General features: G+C 39.7%; 1 protein-coding gene and 1 long non-coding RNA gene across 2 annotated transcripts; both read right to left on the reverse strand.

Moving 5' to 3' along the window:
• Nucleotides 1–1,643: 1,643 nt before the first annotated feature.
• LOC104455637 lies at nt 1,644–3,230 on the reverse strand. The gene is made up of 2 exons (XR_005553232.1): nt 2,903–3,230; nt 1,644–2,609 (listed from the first exon to the last, which is right to left on the reverse strand). It is a non-coding gene; the product is annotated as an uncharacterized LOC104455637 (long non-coding RNA).
• Nucleotides 3,231–12,857: 9,627 nt separating this feature from the next.
• On the reverse strand, nt 12,858–14,204 carry LOC120296171 (MDIS1-interacting receptor like kinase 1-like). The gene has a single exon (XM_039317850.1). The coding sequence runs from the start codon at nt 14,202–14,204 to the stop codon at nt 12,858–12,860; it is 1,347 nt and encodes a 448-aa protein (XP_039173784.1).
• Between the last annotated feature and the right edge of the window lie 3,915 nt (nt 14,205–18,119).

Genomic DNA, 18,119 nt, shown 5'->3' on the forward strand with positions numbered 1-18,119 from the left:
TGGAAGTCAAACAAGCTTCACATGAGATTTTCATCTGCAAAATAATAATAATAATAAATACATGAAGAAAATTATGAAGAAGTTTCAGATGGAAGATTGTATAAGTGTAAGCACTCCTATGGCCGCTAAGGAGAAGCTGCAAAAGAATGATGGAACAGATGCAGTAGATATTTCTATGTATTGAAGCTTGATTGGATGTCTCATGTATCTTACAACAACTAGACCAGATATTCTATTTTCAATGAGTGTTCTATCCAAGTTCATGAGTAGTCCTAGTTAGTTACATTTGGTTGTTGCAAAAAAGGTCTCGAGATACCTCAAAGGAACATTGTTCCTTGGTGTGAAGTTTAGGAAATGTCAAAAGTTTAAGTTGTAGGGCTTTTTTATAGTGACTGGGCTAGCTCAGTGGATGACATGAAAAGTACATCTGGGCACTGCTTCACTCTTGATTCTGCTTGTTTCTCCTAGTGTTCCAAAAAGCAGGAGATTGTAGCTCAATCCATTGCAAACTGAGTTTATAGCAACTACTGCAACTGCAAATCAAGCTTTGTGGTTGGAGAAGATAATGAAGGATCCGTGGTTGAATTCTGGTGATTGCATTGAAGTTAATGTGGACAATCAAGCTGCATAAGCAATATCACATAATCCAGTTTTCCATGGCAAAACCAATCATTTTAAAGTCAAATTCTTCTTTCTGCGTGAAGTGCAACAAAGTGGTGAAGTTAAGTTGGTCTATTGCAGATCTGAATATTAGCTTGCAGATATGTTCATAAAGCCACTTTAGGCTAGAAGATTTGAGCTGTTAAGAGAGAAAATAGGAGTTTGCAGCAACAACTGATCCAAGGAGGTTTGTTGGAGTTGTGTCTCAGTGCTGCTGCTAATGTTCTGTCGTTTTTTTTTTTTTTTACTTAGTCAAGTTTATTTGTTAGGTGGTTAGTTTGTTAGCTATTTTCTAGGAAGTGGAACAAGTTTTGTTTTGCACGTTTGTGTGCGGTTCCAAAAGATGTTCTTTTTGGCTTGTACTTGACAGTTTTTTTTAGTATGAATGAAGTTCAATGTTCTGTTTTATTCCTTCTCTCTCAGTGTAACTAGAAGTTTGTGAGTATTAGTTGAATATATCAGCAATAATAGAAACTCTGCCTTATCTTTTCACCACCCGCAGCCCACCAGCATGAGCTCAACCAGACCCCACGATGGACAAGAACAGCCTTGGAGCACTGGCCTCTGCGGCTGCCTCGACGACATCAAAATCTATAACAGAAATTTGTCTATATTCCCAGCTTTCTTCCTCTGCTTTTCTCTTCCGCGTATCGAGTAATAGAAGAATGCAACTCCAATTCCGTGTTGCCTGCAGGCTGCATCACCTATTGGTGCCCATGCATCACCTTTCGACGGATATCAGAGATCATGGACAAAGGGGCGACATGTGAGTACATAATTTCTGTATACGTGTCCGCAAATATGTCTGAGGATCGCTCCATATTATTGTCATTTTGCACTCAAATTATGCTTTAAGTACATGGTTATTTTTCTAATAAATCCCTGATATAGGCCGAGTTTTGTTTAGTAGTGGACGTTCGGGGCGAGCTTTGATAATATTGGGTCACAAATCAAGCCTGCGCATTCACAAAGCACGCAGAGAGTTAGAGTTGAACATTGGACATGTGATGTCAACTTTTATGAACTTATCCCGATTTGACAACTTATTCAGAAATTATAGGAGATTGATTTTCCCCGTGAGAAAGGCTAATTGATTACCAAAGACCAGACAAAGGCTAATTATAAATTTCTCACTTACTTATCCAAGCTTGGATTGCAGCTTGCTGCGCTAACTGTGCAATCTTCATGCTGATCTACTGTCTGACTCTGTGCGCATGCCTCTGGGCATTCACCTACCGAACCAAACTGAGATGAGAATTCGGGTTAAGGAAGATCCGTGGGATGACTGCTTAGTCCACTGCTGCCGCATGCACTGCGCACTTTGTCAAGGGTACTGAGAGCTCAAGAGCCGCGGACTCAACATGGAGAAGGGTAAACACCAATTCCTCTCCAATATCTTTGTGTCGGCTAGCTTTCAAAGTAGTGTACATACTAGTCTTCTAAGTGTCGATTAAGTACTGACTTAAAATGGTTGGATTGGTGTGTAGGATGGGAAGGAAATGCCAGCCAACATAGAGAAGTGGCAATGGCTCCAAAGGTGGAAAGCAGCATGAGGCGCTAGAGTCCTGTCGCTGATTAAGGGCAACATCTACCAATAATATAATTCTCTTACCTCGTGTACTCCTGGGTTAAAGCGCAGGATTCGCAGCAAAAATGGACTAAGCAATCAGCGCAAGGATCCTCTTGCAACTGGTATTGCTGTCTCGTCTTGGTGCGGTAGAAGCAGGAGTAGCAGCAGGCGCACCCGGTCAACAAGGCGATCACCGTGTAAATAGCTCCGTGAACAGGTTATGCTGCAACAAAAACCGACCTGAGTAAGCAAGTCTACTTATGTCGATCCTTCTTCAATTTGTGCGAACGCAATTGATTCTACTTGCAAACCGATCTGTGATCAGCAATCTCCGCGATTCACCCAAATGTGATTCAAGGGCACCAAAATGACAAGCAACCTTTGAGATTAACAAGATATCAACCTACATGAGCCATAGATAACACCTTTCCATCTCTGGATCCACTTCAAACTCAGACATATTACCAAAGTGGTGTAAGATAATTCGATCGCTAAATTCTTATAACCCCGCGACATTAGGCAATTGCAATTGGATTCTCGAGTCTCTTTAACTGTTTTGACTTTTCCCCATCAATGTTGCCTAGTGGATGTATACATGGGCATAACTATTCCATCAAGTGTTAATCCACCTCTAAACCAAATGGATTGCGAGGAAAATTCCAGAGGACTTACAAGTTGGAACGTCGTCGAAGCAACTGAAAAGCCCGGAGGACCAAGGCATGCTGTTAATGGGTCGAGCTTGAAGACCCGCAGTGGGCAGAGGATTGTTCGGGGCCCCAAAATTCACATAACTTTGGATCATGGGTTGCACCGGAATGCCATCCACGGGCGGCGGCGGTGGCGGAGCGGAGGCGCTGGGCTTCTGTGGGTAGCCATCAGATGCGTTCGAGGAGTACATAGCTTCAATCCGCAACTACAGATACTGGCTCCAATGATCAAAGAAGGACGACACGACACAGCGAAAGATCGAACGAGGAAGTGAATCGGGCAAGGGCTAGAAAGGGTTGAAAGATGAGATGTTAGGTGAACTGCGCATGACGTATACGTCCTATTTCTATGCATCTAACACTCATATATTTGCGTAAAAGAGGGGTTTCGTCAGTGAATGCTTTCACCAGAAGCGGCCGTGACCAAGGAAGTCGTCGATCCGCGTTCGAATCTGTTTGCTAGCCGCGGCAATGACGAAGTGCCAACTTTGACAGTTGGTTAGTTGAAAAGTAAATGCCTTGTTTAGGCTCTAAGCCATCGTCGTGCGATTAAGCTACGTATAGACTTATAGTTTAGTGCGGTGGGAAACGTTGACAATGGTGTAAATGTTAGCTGGGTTCAATCACATGTGAAGAAAGCCCGATAATTCTGGCCAAAAAAGGGAGCATATAATAAGTTATATGAGGAAATAGAGTTTACCATTATCATATAAAAGGTAGCGACAAAAAGAAATAGTATAAAGAGAAAAAGAAAGCAGAAAATGCGGGATTTGAGACAATATCTGATTACATCAAGCCGGCATCGGAGGTCGATTTGTGGTCCGATTGAGCTGAAATTTTGTCAGCATGTTCGTGGCGCAATTTAATCGAATCTGAACGGTTTGATTTTCGTTTGAAGCTCAATACATCAAGTTTTTCGTGGATTGATCAAAACCTGCGTTTTTGGTTAGATTTATCCTTGATCTCTTGTGAAATTCATGTGTATTGCCAAGAATTATGTTCTTGAGGTGTTTGCTGCTATGTACCTCTAGTATTTGCTAGAGAAGAACAATTTTATTAATAGTGAAGATTTCAGGTGGACTCGGTCCCGTGGTTTTTTATCTCCTCACATCGATGAGGTTTTCCACGTAAAAAAAATGCGTCTTGTGTTCGTGTGCTTGGTATTTATTTTACTCTATTATATCGATTCCTATTAGGTTTACACAAGATTAGAGATTATTTTATTCCGCTGCGTTGATTTGATATTGTTCGAATTATTACCGTTCTCCCATCAGAGTGGTATCAGAGCAACAGGTTATTGCTTGATTTTTCTGCCTTGTGTTAAACAATGGAAACGAATACGAGTAGAATTGTTCTGACTGAATGGTTCGAATTATCATATCTAAAAATGGAAGATAGAAGATCTTTTATATGTGAAAACTTTTATTTACTTTGTATTTTGTCGAGGAGAAACCGGATAATAAAATTTGACGAATGGTCTATATTTCATCGTCAAGTGTGTGGTTATATCGGTGGGTAGATGATAATGTTTTAAACCATATTATTGAGGAAACATATGCACGCAGTTTATGGGATAAGTTCGAACAGTTATATGCTCGAAAGACTAGGAATAATAAGTTATTTTTATAAAACAGATAATGGTTACGAGATATCATTGTTGGAGAAACTTTAGGAATATTTTGAAGCCTGACAAAACATTTCTATCGGTCTAGTACGGATATCGATAGTTAAAGTCTCAAGACTTTGTAGTCTCAAGACTTTGTAATCTCAAGACTCAAGACTCTCAAGACTCAAGACTCAAGACTCAAGATTATTCTCACCGACAGTCTTTCTAATCCGGTGGCAAAAGGATATCCGGGCGAAGTATATGGTTGGGATTCATCAATCCTCACGGAAAAGATCCCTTGGTTGGATAATCACTCGGATATTTTGATTCTTATCTAAGAACAATAGAAGATCGATGGTCGACGAAACATTCTTGGAATGTTCTATTCTTGGAAACCAAAATCTTGATTGTATGGGCGAACGAGATTGATGGGCTATCATCGTATTCCTTAAATAGCTCGGATGATCTTCTTAATTGATTCCATTCAACGGGTAGATTGGAGGAATTCCTTTGGTAAGTGCCAAGCTATGATGGCATAAAGGAGTATAAAAGGAAGACGTTCTAGTTGTTTTTAGTGAGTGATCGATGAAAAATTCAGTCCGAAGAACCTTGATTGTTAGTCGATACAGTTCGAGCGAAATTGTACACACAGAGAGTGTTTATACTTGGTGATACCTTGAGCGAGTGTAGTAGATCATCTACATCGAGAAATCAAGGAAGATCAACACTGTAACATCTCTTTGTTCATAGTGGAATCAGCCAATCGCTGTCGGTGCGAAGAGTGAATAGGCTTGAATCAAGTCGAACCACTATAAACCTCGTGTTTAATTCTCTCTTTCCTTTACTCAGTCTTACGATTGATTTTTTAATCCTTCATCTGTCTAAGTATTGTGCAATCTTCAAGAAAATTTTTATAAACCTATTCTCCCCCCTCTAGGTACTTGTACTAGCATTATCAATCATGATGGTACGCATTTGACTGATCATTTAAATTCTTTTCAAAGGAATTATAAATCAGTTGGCTGCGATAGAATCAAGTTTGATGATGAGATACAAGCACTATGGTTGCTTGGTACTTTGTCGGACTCATGGAGACGTTCCGTAACATCTTTGTCTAATTCGCCTCCTAGGATGGTAAAATTACCATGGATTTAGCCAAGAGTAATATTTTGAATGAAGAGATGAGAAGGAAGACACATGGATCGTCCTCTTCACATTATGATGCCTTGGTTGTTGAAAAAAGGGGGAGAAGTGAGTCTTGAGGTCCGAGAAATAGAGATAAAAGTCGAGACAAAAGCAGAGGTAAGTATAATAAATTTGCTAATGTTGAGTGTCATTATTGTCATCAGAAGGGACATATTCAGAGGTTTTGTCGCCAGTTAAAAAGGGAGAAACAAAAGGAGAAAGGTAAAGAGAAGAAAAGTGATGATGACAGTGATGACAATTGTGTCGCTGCACTTAAAGAAGACTTTCTCACTATTTTTGATGGTGATGTGGTGAATTTTGTTTCTCATGAGACCAGTTGAGTAATTGATAGTGGTGCATCCATTCATGCTACATCTCTTAGGGATTTCTTTACATCATACAGGTCAGGTGACTTCGGATCTGTGAAGATGGGAAACAATGGACTAGCTCAAGCTGTAGGCATCGATGATGTGTGCCTAGAAACCAGCAATGGCACAAGGTTAGTATTGAATAATGTTAAACATATACACGATATCCGCTGAATTTGATTTTACGGGCAAGTTGGATGATGAGGGTATTGCAGCACCTTGTAATGGTCAATGGAAACTTACCAAAGGTTCTCTTGTTGTGGCTAGAGGTGAAAAATATTCTTCGTTATACATTATGCGGGCAAAGTTGTCTACGAGACAAAATTAATGCGAGTAGATAGCGAAGATGCGGCTGAGTTATGGCATAAGAGGTTCAGTCATATCAGTGAGAAGGGTTTGTCAATATTGGCCAAGAAGAAGCTCCTTTCAGGATTAAAAAGTTCAACGCTAAAGAAGTGTGCTTATTGTTTAGCAGGAAAGCATAACAGAGTTGCATTTAAAAGCTCCCCTCCTTCAAAAAAGTCAGGTATACTGGATTTAGTGCATTCTGATGTTTGTGGTCCTATGAAAAAAAAATCACTTGGTGGCACTCTTTATTTTGTTACTTTTATAGATGTTTTTTCAAGGAAAATTTGGATTTATACCTTGAAAACTAAAAATCAAGTGTTAGATGCTTTTAAGCAATTTCAAGCTTCGGTTGAGAGACAGACGGAAAGAAAATTAAATGCATAAGGCGATAACGGGGAAGAGTATATTGGACCTTTTGATGAATACTGCAGACAACAAGGTATTCGACATCCAAAAAGACACCTCCCGAACCTCAGTTAAATGGCTTAGGCGAGAGAATGAACAGAACACTAGTTGAAATGGTAAGATGCTTACTTTCACAATCAAAGCTACATGGATCCTTTTGGGGTGAGGCTTTACGAGTTATGCATGTATTAAATCTTACTCCATGCGTTCCTTTAGAGTTTGATGTTCTAATAGAGTTTGGACAGGCAAAAGAAGTTTCTTATGATTATTTGCGTGTATTTGGGTGCAAAGCATTTGTTCATGTTCCCAAAGATGAGAGGTCTAAACTTGATGTGAAAACACGAAAGTGCATATTTGTGGTTATGGACGGGGATATGCTTGGCTACAAATTTTATGATCCACTTGAAAGGGAATTTGTAAGAAGCAGGGACGTTTTGTTTATGGAAGATCAAACAATAGAAGATATTGAGAAATCAAAGATGATTTCAGCACCATAGGTTAGTGATAATCTGATTGATTTAGATCCAGTTCCTCTTACAAATATTCCTACACGGGTTGATGAAGAACGACGGGAAGTCAATGTTCCAAATAACGCACATGTTCCTGAACATGTTGAAATAGATAATACTATTCCTGAACCAAAGGCTCAATTAGATGTTCCCTTTGGATGTTCCAGTCCAGAATCCGTTAGAGACCGACGACCTTGTACAGTATTCTGAAGATGAGTATGTATTATTGGCCGAGTGCAGGTGAACTAGAGTGTTATGCGAAGGAATAGAAGATGAGTACAAAAGCAATTGGTTCGATGCTATGCAAGATGAGATGCAATCACTTTATGATAATCATACTTTGAATTGGTGAAGTTACCTAAAAGGTAAAAGAGTTTTGAAGAACAAGTGGGTATATAGGTTGAAGCAAGATGAACATACTTTACAACCCACGGTTCAAAAGCTAGATTGGTTGTTAAGGGATTCGGTCAGAAAGGGTGATTTTGATGATATATTTCTCAGGTAGTGAAAATGTCTTCTATCCGTGTGGTACTAGGCTTGGCAGCTAGCCTAGATTTGGAAATTGAGCAAATGGATGTTAAAACAGCCTTCCTACATGGTGACTTGGAGGAAGAGATATACATGGAATAACCTGAGGGTTTCAAAGTGAAAGGGAAAGATGATCATATGTGCAAATTAAAGAAAAGTCTCTATGGCCTAAAACAAGCACCGAGACAGTGGTATAAAAAATTTGCGTTAGTTATGACAGAACAGGGCTATAAGAAGACTTCCTCGGATAAACATGTGTTTGTCCAAAAATTTTCTGATGATGACTTTATTATTCTCTTGCTTTATGTTAATGATATGCGATTGTTGTGAGTGAATGCTTCAAGAATTGAGTTATTGAATAAACATTGAGCAAGTCTTTGCCATGATAGACTTGGGCTCGGCAAAGCAGATTCTTGGCATTAGAATTACCCGAGACGAGAGATGCTAAGAAGTTATTTTTGTCGCAAAAGAGAAAATATATCGAGAAGATCCTTCAGAAATTTTACATGGACAAGGCTAAAGTGGTTAGTACTCCTCTTCCTGCCCACTTTAAGTTAAAATATGATGCAAGTCCTACGATCGATAAAGAGAAGAAAGATATGGAAAGTATTCCATATGCTTCAGCTGTAAGAAGCTTAATGTATGCGATGGTATGTACATGCCCAAACTTGGCACACGCAGTTGGCGTTGTTAGTCGCTATTTGTCAAATCCAGGTAGAGAGCATTGGAATGCAATGAAGTGGATTATGAGGTATCTTCGGGGAACTTCAAATTTTGAAACTCAATTTCGGGACCGGGAAACTTGAGTTAGTTGGATACACAGATTCCAACTTAGCAGGAGATATTGATACTTGTAAATCTACTTCTGGTTATTTGATTTCTTTTGCGGGTGGAGCTGTGTCATGAAAGTCAAGATTGCATAAGTGTGTTGCATTTTCTACAACCGAAGCTAAATTTATTGTAGCGACTGAAGCTAGTAAAGAGATGCTATGGATGAATAAGTTCTTAGAAGAACTTGGGTTCAAGCAAAAGAGGTATGTGCTATTTTGTGATAATCAAAACGCAATTCATCTTGGTAAGAATTCATCTTTTCATTCTAGATCGAAAAATATTGATGTTAGATATCATTGGATAAGGGATGTTCTAGATGAAAAGTTGTTGGAACTTGAGAAATTTTTATATGGATCATAATGGCTCCGATATGATGACTGAAGACTCTACCAGAGAAACTTGAACATTGCCGTTTGATACTTGTGGATGGTGAATCCTCTACATTATCGTGAGTGGGAGATTTGTTAGGCAGGTTCACTCCCATGTGGAGGAAGCCCAATGAGTTACAAGCCCAAAAAGGGCTTGAGCCCATATAATAAGTTATATAAGGAAATATGGTTTATCACTATCTATATAAAGAGGTAGCAGCGGAAAAGGAAATAGTAACAAGAGAAAAAGAGAAAGTAGAAAATTTGGGGTTTGGGACAATATCTGATTTACATCAAGCTGGCGTCGGAGGTTGATTTGTGGTTCGATTGAGCTGAAATTTTGTCAGCATGTTCATGGCGCAATTTAATCGGAATCTGAACGGTTTGATTTTCGTTTGAAGCTCCATACATCTGGTTTTCGTGGATTGATCAAAACCTACGTTTTGGCCCATTTATCCTTGATCTTGTGAAGTTCATGTGTATTGCCATGAATTATGTTCTTGAGTGTTTGCTGCTATGTACCTCTAGTATTTGCTAGAGAAAAACAATTTTATTGATAGTGAAGATTTTCAGGTAGACTCCGGTCCCGTGGTTTTTTATCTTCTCACATCGAGGAGGTTTTTCACGTAAAAAAATCATCTTGTGTTCGCATGTTTGGTATTTATTTTACTCTATTATATCGATTCCTATTAGGTTTACACAAGAGGGGAGATTATTTTATTCTGCTGCGTTGATTCGATATTGTTCGAATTATTACCATTCTCCCATTAGTAAATTGAGACCAAGTCAGGCAGTTTCGAATGTAGTTTCATTTTTTCTATCGTGATTTTTTGGACAGAAGGTGGGTTCTAGAGTTGGACCCGACTTAGCTCTCGTGGTACGACTGTCACTTTCACATGGATCGCGACCTCGTTTGTTTCTAGAACACCAAACGTAGTTTCGAAAGGGGTTTGTCACCTATAATTAGGTGCAATGTTGTTATCAAGACAGCACAGGGCTCAGCAGCTTTTGTTACGTTCCTTTTGGGATTCCGAGGTGAATGTAGGGAGAACTCCATGGAAGAGATGGGTTAGAGATCTCGGCCCTAGGTGAAGGGATAACTGATTAATTTTTCTGACCGGCCTAGATTGGATTTGTTGGATAGTGTGGACGGCCATAGATTGTATGGGGTTGTCTTTTTTTTTTTTTTTTAAGAGAGGTATGGGGTTGTCTTTTAGTCTGTGTGAGAATGGGTTGGGATTGTTGAAGATGCTTGATCCTAGCGAGGGCGTCACGGCTCTCGCCTAGTGGCCAATGACCCTTGGCCAGTCTCATTTAAAATAAATTAAAAATTACAAAATTATCCACGTTTGTGCTGATGGTATCATATAGGAGCTCAAACGTTTACGTTAACAATTTTTGGCAAGGTAGTTATATAGACTTCATTGGCAAATTATCAAAAGATTCAAAATTCAACGGGTCAAAACTAAAATGTTTAAGATTGAATTGGCATAAGTACAATAAGTTTGTAATTTTTTCCCCATTTTCATCACATCGGCAAGTGCAAATATTGTCAAGTTGAGCTATCCATGGAGTTCTGACTCGCGACTTACCTTGTTGATAAGATTAATGAGGTATTAGGTGGGATTGTTTTTACTTACTTAGGTAAATGTCCATTTCATAGAAGAACATATAGGCATATTTTTATTTTTTCAATGTGGATATCCCTTCGTATATTGACTAGATTCTTCGCTCATGTTGGATGAGCTTTTGCGCATTGACTTATTATGAGGCGATTGAGTGAAATTTTATAAAACCGCTTTATTCACAGGAAAAAGAAAAGAGAACTTGCATATAGCCTGGTGTTCATGAGGAGAATTGAGATAGCTTATACAGGGTAAATGCCCTCTTGCTTCTGACCCTGGTCACGTCCTAATATGTTCTCCTCCTTTCTCTTCATCGAGCATCTGATCGAGGAAGCGACGCCAAATTGTTCCGATCGCAACATCAACATCAATCTATAGCTTGGTGTCGTAATTCATGTACGTGATTTCCTAAAATGTACACCATTTCCTTCTTCGAGAAGGGCAAACAACAAAACTTATGCTGATAGATCGAGCACGTTACCATTTACTTTAAAAGTGAAAGCCGATGGAGTATGATCCATATAATATCTTTTCGATATGGTAGCCGGCTTCTCCCATGTGAAGGGTGATAAGATGATGAAAGCAATGTGCACAAATCTGGTATGGATTGCCGAAACCAAGCTTATAATTAATTCATGCCATGCTATATCTATATTATTCAACCAACTAAAAGTGGGAGTTCGTGTATGGAGTTAAAGAATATATTCGATGCCAACGATGGAAATGGTCAACTCAAGGAAAATGGACATTGGTTTTATTTCCTATTCACATGTAAACAAAGAATAATGATACAAATGGTCATTGAACTTTGACTCAATGTGCAGTTTAATCTCTTGAATTTTTAATTTGTTCATTGTAGTCCCGAACTTTAAGCCAATTTCTAATGTTATTCCTGAACTTTTACTACATGTGCATTAGAGTCTAAATATTCAATATTGTCCTTCCATTAATTTAAAATCAGTGACAACATTGAACACATATAAAAAAGTTTAGGAACTGCATTGCACATTGGGCTAAAGTTTATGGACCATATTGCATATTGGACCAATGTTCATAAATCATTGGTGTTATTTCCCCGCAAACAACAACAGCAACAATAAAAAAAATCAATCTAATGATAACTCAATCAGCTTGGTAGGCATCCTTGACCAGCCACCCAGAACTTAGGTTATCTTAGTTCCCATTTAAAGCATGGCCAAAAGAGAGAGTTCACATTACTGTTAAATTTTATCATTGGAGTATGCATTTTGACCGGATTCATTATCGTTATACCCTGTTTAGCAAAAAGCTCGTATGTTAGTCAAAGGCTAGAATTCGACCAAGTCAACTAGGGATGAGATTGATGCAAAGGCGGGGAAGCGAGGGAAGCATCACATTGCATTATATTGTCCGGTTTTCAGCAATCTTTTTTGCCCACTTGAATTAGCACCAGCTGATGCGTGAATTGGCAACGGGTCTTCGTTATGCATCAGATCTTTATTGATGGAGTTTTTTCAAACTGTTGGTGTTGACTTTGGACCATGCACCTAAGAGAGATGCCATGTTTTCATGTTATACGATTAGGATCATATTGCGAGAACTTTTTGACAAGGAGCTGATAGCCTTAGAATTCGAACATCATATCTATAATAGTTGTAGCACTGCAGAAGGGTTTAGCAAATGGCTTTGTTTTCACGTTTGAGGATTTTGCTGGCTTTTATGTAATACAAAGAGCTCATCACGTACATACGCTACTGATACAATGTTTCTGATCACGAAGAGAAGAACTTCTTAGTTTATGAAATAGATGTACGCCTGTCTATCAAACTTGATAAGTTTCTTCAACTCTCACAAACACTGTTTAATGCTTGGGGTCGTGCTTGAGGCCCATATTTGGTAATCACCTTTCCTACAACATGTCATATAATCATATTTTTACCTGTCAACGACGAGAAGATCAAAGAAGCTGCTTAGATTTCACACAAAGGTTGGCATAATATCATGTATTGAATAACTGTGAGCATGTGTTAGTGTGCTTACTAAGTAGAGAAAGAGAGAGAGGGGGAGGGAGGGAGATTCCTAAGTAGGTCTCGTAAGAAAATACCTGAAAAGCTCTTTTAAACCAAAGTGTGGTAATCATCCCTAATATCATCAGCTTTTCAATGATCCTATCTATTGCTTGAAAGTAAGATATCCTCCAAGTCTGCTTGAAATGCAATGCACCACAAAATCCCAAGAATCCAATTGCGAATCCCCGTCCCAGGCCCGCATAGGATGTCCAGATTGCCTTCATTGGGTTCACCTCTGTTTTGAAAATCACCATCTTGTCCATCAATATTAGGATGTTGCTCATCTCCACGGCAAACTTTTGAAAGAGGAGCTCCACAAAGTCCGTCATTACCACGATACACAGATTCATCATCCACGGTACGCAGATGACTGCTTAAAGGAATAAGGCCTGATAAATTATTGAATGAGAGATTGAGACAACTCAGAGAATCCACGCTGGATATGCTAGGGGGGATTTTGCCCGAAATCTTGTTGTTGGATAGGTCAAGGGATTCTAACTTTTTGAGGTTGCCAATGTTTGTAGGGATTTCCCCACTCAAATTGTTTTGAGAGAGGTTCAAATTCTGAAGTTGGACGAGCCTAGTCAATTCGTTTGGTATTTCACCATTTAAATTGTTTGCAGATAAGTCAATGGAATGGAAGAAATGGAGTGTCTTGTCGTATAGTCGGGTAGTTCTCTTTGCATGAACCATGACGTAAATGATTGTCGGATATGACCAAAGGGAGTCTGTCGGAACTCTGTTTTCAACCATAGATAACAATCCATTGAAACACAGCGGAATGCTTCCGGAAATATTGTTCCGTGCTAGGCTTAAAAACCGAAGAGAATCAAGTTGGCAGAGTTGCGTGGGAATGCCTCCGGTGAGACAATTGTTCTCAAGATCGATGATGGCTAATGAATGAAAACGTCGTCCAAATGGAGGAATTCCACCAATGAAGTCATTGTCACTTAGATCAAGCAACACAAGTTCAGTTAGGTTTGACAAACACTGGGGAAGCACTTTGTCGAAGCCATTTTTATGCAGGTTCAGAACTGCTAATTGCTTAAAATGGCAGAAAGAGTTCGTAATCTGACCTCTTAACCTGTTGTCACCCAGCAAAATCATTTCCAATGCTTTCAACTTTTTCAGACATGAGGGTAGTCTCCCGGATAGTTGGTTCTTTGACAGATCAAGATGAGTGAGGTTCTCCATCGCACATAGTGAATTTGGTATGCTGCCGCTGAGATTGTTACCCCAAAGATAAAGACGTATTAACGGTGGCATCTTGTTTCCGTCCATTCTGGAAGTGGGGCTTAGAGAGGGTAGTGTCCCGGATAGTTGGTTCCTTGCCAGATCAAGGGAATATAGGTTCTCCAAAGCCCATAGAGAATTCGGTATGCTGCCGCTGAGATTGTTACCAGCAAGACCAAGCACTTTTAACAGTGGCATCTTGTTGAAGTCCATTCTGGAAATGGGGCCTTTGAGCTTATTGTTATGGAGATCAAGCCATACAACGTTAAGTAAAATGTCGGAAAGCCAATTGGGAACTTCATCTGAGATGCTTGCATTGAACATGAACAATTCTGAAATATTCCTCTGTGTTCGAAGCCACAATGGAAATTTCGGTCCCACATCAAATCTGACATGTCAATATCCTGAAGTTGGAATGGAGGAACCCAGGCGGGATCAAAACTTAAAACAAGTTCATTAGACGAAATGCCCAAAGCAGTCAGGCTCGTGAGATTTGCAAAGTGCAATTCACCAACAACTCCGTCCAATGAATTATTTGATACGGAAAAACTCTCTAGTCTAGATAGTCGTCCAATACTTTCCGGGATGTTTCCACTCAATTTGTTGTGGCTGAGATCCAACTCTCTTAGAGATGATAGCTCCCCTAGAGTTACTGGAATAGGTCCCCAAATCGAGTTTTGTGACAGACTTAGGTACTCGAGATCCCTGAAACTCCCAAATTGGTTTGGTATATGGCCACTGAAATTATTGCCACTGAAATCACAAATCCTCAAGTCACTTTGCCGACTCAAAGGACCATGGATGATGCTCCCAACATCTCCATCAAAGTTATTATAGGCCAACCTTAATACACGCAACTTGTAGAGACTGCTGAAGTTTTTCAGAATTTGACCGCCTAGCAAATTACGAGACACATCAAGAAAGGAAAGTTGTTGATTATTATCAAAGAGTGTCCTGGGAAATGTGCCTTTCAAATGATTTTCTTGCAAATCGACATGCTCGAGCTTGCTAAAGTTGTAGAACCAGGGAGGCATAGTAGAATTTATGGAATTGCCTGATAGATCCAGGAATCTTAAGGAAGTGAAGTTGACGGTTAGAGAGTGAGGAAGTTTTTTGAGAGAACAATATTTCAACTGCAAAGATTGCAGTGAAGAAAGCATATTAATGGAACTCAACCAATTTGTGGCATTCCCAAGGTCAATGCTAGAGAGGTGAAAGTATTTCAAGGAAGATAATTTCGACACCCATTGGAGGTTATCACTTGTTAAATAACCCTCGCCAAAAGTACTAGCAAGATCTAGATATTGCAAGTTGGACAGGTTACCGAGGTGATGAGGTATGTTTCCGTCAAAACCTGCGGATGATAGATTAAGATACTCTAGTCTCTGGAGAGTACCAAAGAATTGGGGGATTTTTTGCTTGGAAAATTTGTTGAGGCTGAGGTCTAGATACTTCAAATCCTTCACTTCAGCCAAAGATGCATGGATTTTACCTGCCAAGCTGCTCTTATCTAGACATGAGATATATCCGTCGGGGGAGATCTCAAAGCATGGATTACGAAGGTCGAGTTTGAAAACATGACCAGTTTTTTCGCTGCATTCGACTCCTTTCCACTCACAACAATTCTTGCTAGTCCACGATGACAAGCATTTAGAATGGTCGATGAGACCTTGCTTGAATTTCAAGAGAGCTTCTCTCTCTGTACCAAAGCAGCTCACATTGGTGAAAACTTCGGAATGGCCAAACTCAAATGATTGAAACACGATAAGAGTCCACAATATGAGGGGTGCAAAGGCAGGGGCTGATGCCATTGCTTTCGATAATATGGGAGTAGGAAATGCAGTGTACTTCCTCCCGTTTTATGGTGACATGGTTGTTGGGAAGGTCTTGATTGAATTTCATCAAGAACAGGACATTACTCATTTCCTACTTATTTGATTTGGCCATCACTGTCGATCAATGCTATCATACCCTGAATCCTAATAGAAAAAGGGAATGACACGGCTGTCATTCGAATTTTATGCAACAAACATATTTATTAATAATTCAAAATATATCAAATCTTCATTGCTTTTAAGATGTGAGTTTACAAATTCATAGATAGAATTGATAGCACCACAACTCAAGAATCGAACTTTGCAGCTCAATTTTCACTAAACTTTAACTTTGAGCCATAATTCTAAAAACTACTAGATTAGACAAACGAATGGCGTAGGCACTTACATATGAAGTCGAATCAGCTTGGCTAAGGGTATGTGGCATCAACGCACAAAACCCTCTCTCTTTCTTTCTTTTCTTCTTCTTTCCCTTTTCCCCTGTCCTTTTATTTCCGTTCGTGTGAGTGTCGGCCCGTCTTTAAAAGCTGAAGGTGTCCACTATTCCTTGTTTTCGTTGACTCAGTCAACTTCCTCTTTTTTTTTTCCTTTGATCGAGTCAAAGTCCATATTTACAAAGTCCATATTTACAAATGCGATGAAAGACCGCCATGTTCCGGAGATGCCTTCCGAGCCAGGACCAACTAATCACCAGAGTGCAGCCAAAAGCATAACGTTGCCTAAGTGCAATCTTCTCTAGGGTATCGGATCGGGTTGAAAGTGAAAGTTGTCAAACAATGCTGGAATGCTCTCGAAACCAATTCACTTGAGTGAGAAAGAGGAGAGTGGAATTCATGTGTAGGGGTGAAATCCAGAGATCTACGAAGAAAGGCCAAAAGCGAAGACAGCTCTCTAGGTCCCTACCGACATTGGTGTGTGAAAGCATGGGGAGCGAACGGAATTAGATACCCTGATAGTCCATGCCGTAAACGATGAGTGTTCATCCTTGGTCTACACGGATTAGGGGCCCAACTAACGCATGAAACACTCCGTCTGATGAGTACGGTCACAAGACCGAGACTCAAAGGAATTGACAGGGGCCTAGGAGTATTAGAGTCAATGGTCAAAAGCTTTGATTGATAATGACGTGTCAATGGACATGTCGAATCCACGCGTTTCAAGCTCGCGTACTCCTGGGTTAAAGCACATGCGCTGCAGAAATGGACTAAGCAATTAGCGCGAGGATCCTCTTGCAGCTGGTATTGCTATCTTATCTTGGTGAGGTAGAAGTAGGAGTAGCAGCAGGCGCCCCCGGTCAACAAGGCGATCACCGTGTAAATAGATCCGTGCGCAGGGCATGCCGCAACAAAAACCGACCCGAGTAAGCAAGTCTAATTATGTCGATCCTTCTTCAATTTATGCGAACGCGATTGATTCTACTTGCAAACCGATCTCTGATCAGCAATCTCCGCAATTCGCCCAAATGTGATTAAGGGCCCCAAAATGACAAGCAACCAGTGAGATTGACAGGATATCAACCTACAGAGCCATAGATAACACCTTTTTCATTTCTGGATCCATAAACTCGACATATTACCAAAGTGGTGTAAGATAATTCGATCACTAAATTCTTATAACCCCGCGACACTAGGCAATTGCAATTGGAGTCTTGAGTCTTTTTAACTGTTCGACTTTTCCCCATCGATGTCATCCAGTAGACGTGTACATGGGCATAACTATTCTATCAAGTGTTAATCCACCTCTAAACCAAATGGATTGCGAGGAAAATTCAGAGGACTTACAAGTTGGAAATCAAAAGCTTTGATTGATAAGACAGCAAGAGGACCCTCGCGCTATTGCTCCGCATGCTTTCGCACACCAGTAGGGATCCAAAGTTAGAGGTCTTGAATTCAAATTTTATCAAACCCCATTTGCCTCCCCAATCAAATATGTTCACGCTTAGTATTAGCAAAAATGATTAGACTTATCGTGAGGAGAAGTGTTATAATATTTTTATATTAAATTATATTTTCATCTAATGACTTAAACTTTTAAATAATTGGCGTAAGGTCTCACAAAAATCTTTCAGAAGCAAACAAGAAACGTTGTGAAAAAGAAAATAGCAGAACGATTAGAGAGATAAAGTAAACATTGGAAAACTTTGGCTGAAAGCTGTTGTAGTCAATGTGGAGCCTTTAAAGTTTCATTTTGATGAGAACCTATTGACATGTTTTCATCCTTAGTGTAGCAACCATTTGAAGAGTCTACAGATGCTTTATGACCCCTCTTTCTTGTTATGACCATTTGGTAGTTT

This window comes from Eucalyptus grandis, chromosome 7 (assembly GCF_016545825.1).
Source record: "Eucalyptus grandis isolate ANBG69807.140 chromosome 7, ASM1654582v1, whole genome shotgun sequence".
NCBI lineage: Eukaryota > Viridiplantae > Streptophyta > Magnoliopsida > Myrtales > Myrtaceae > Eucalyptus > Eucalyptus grandis.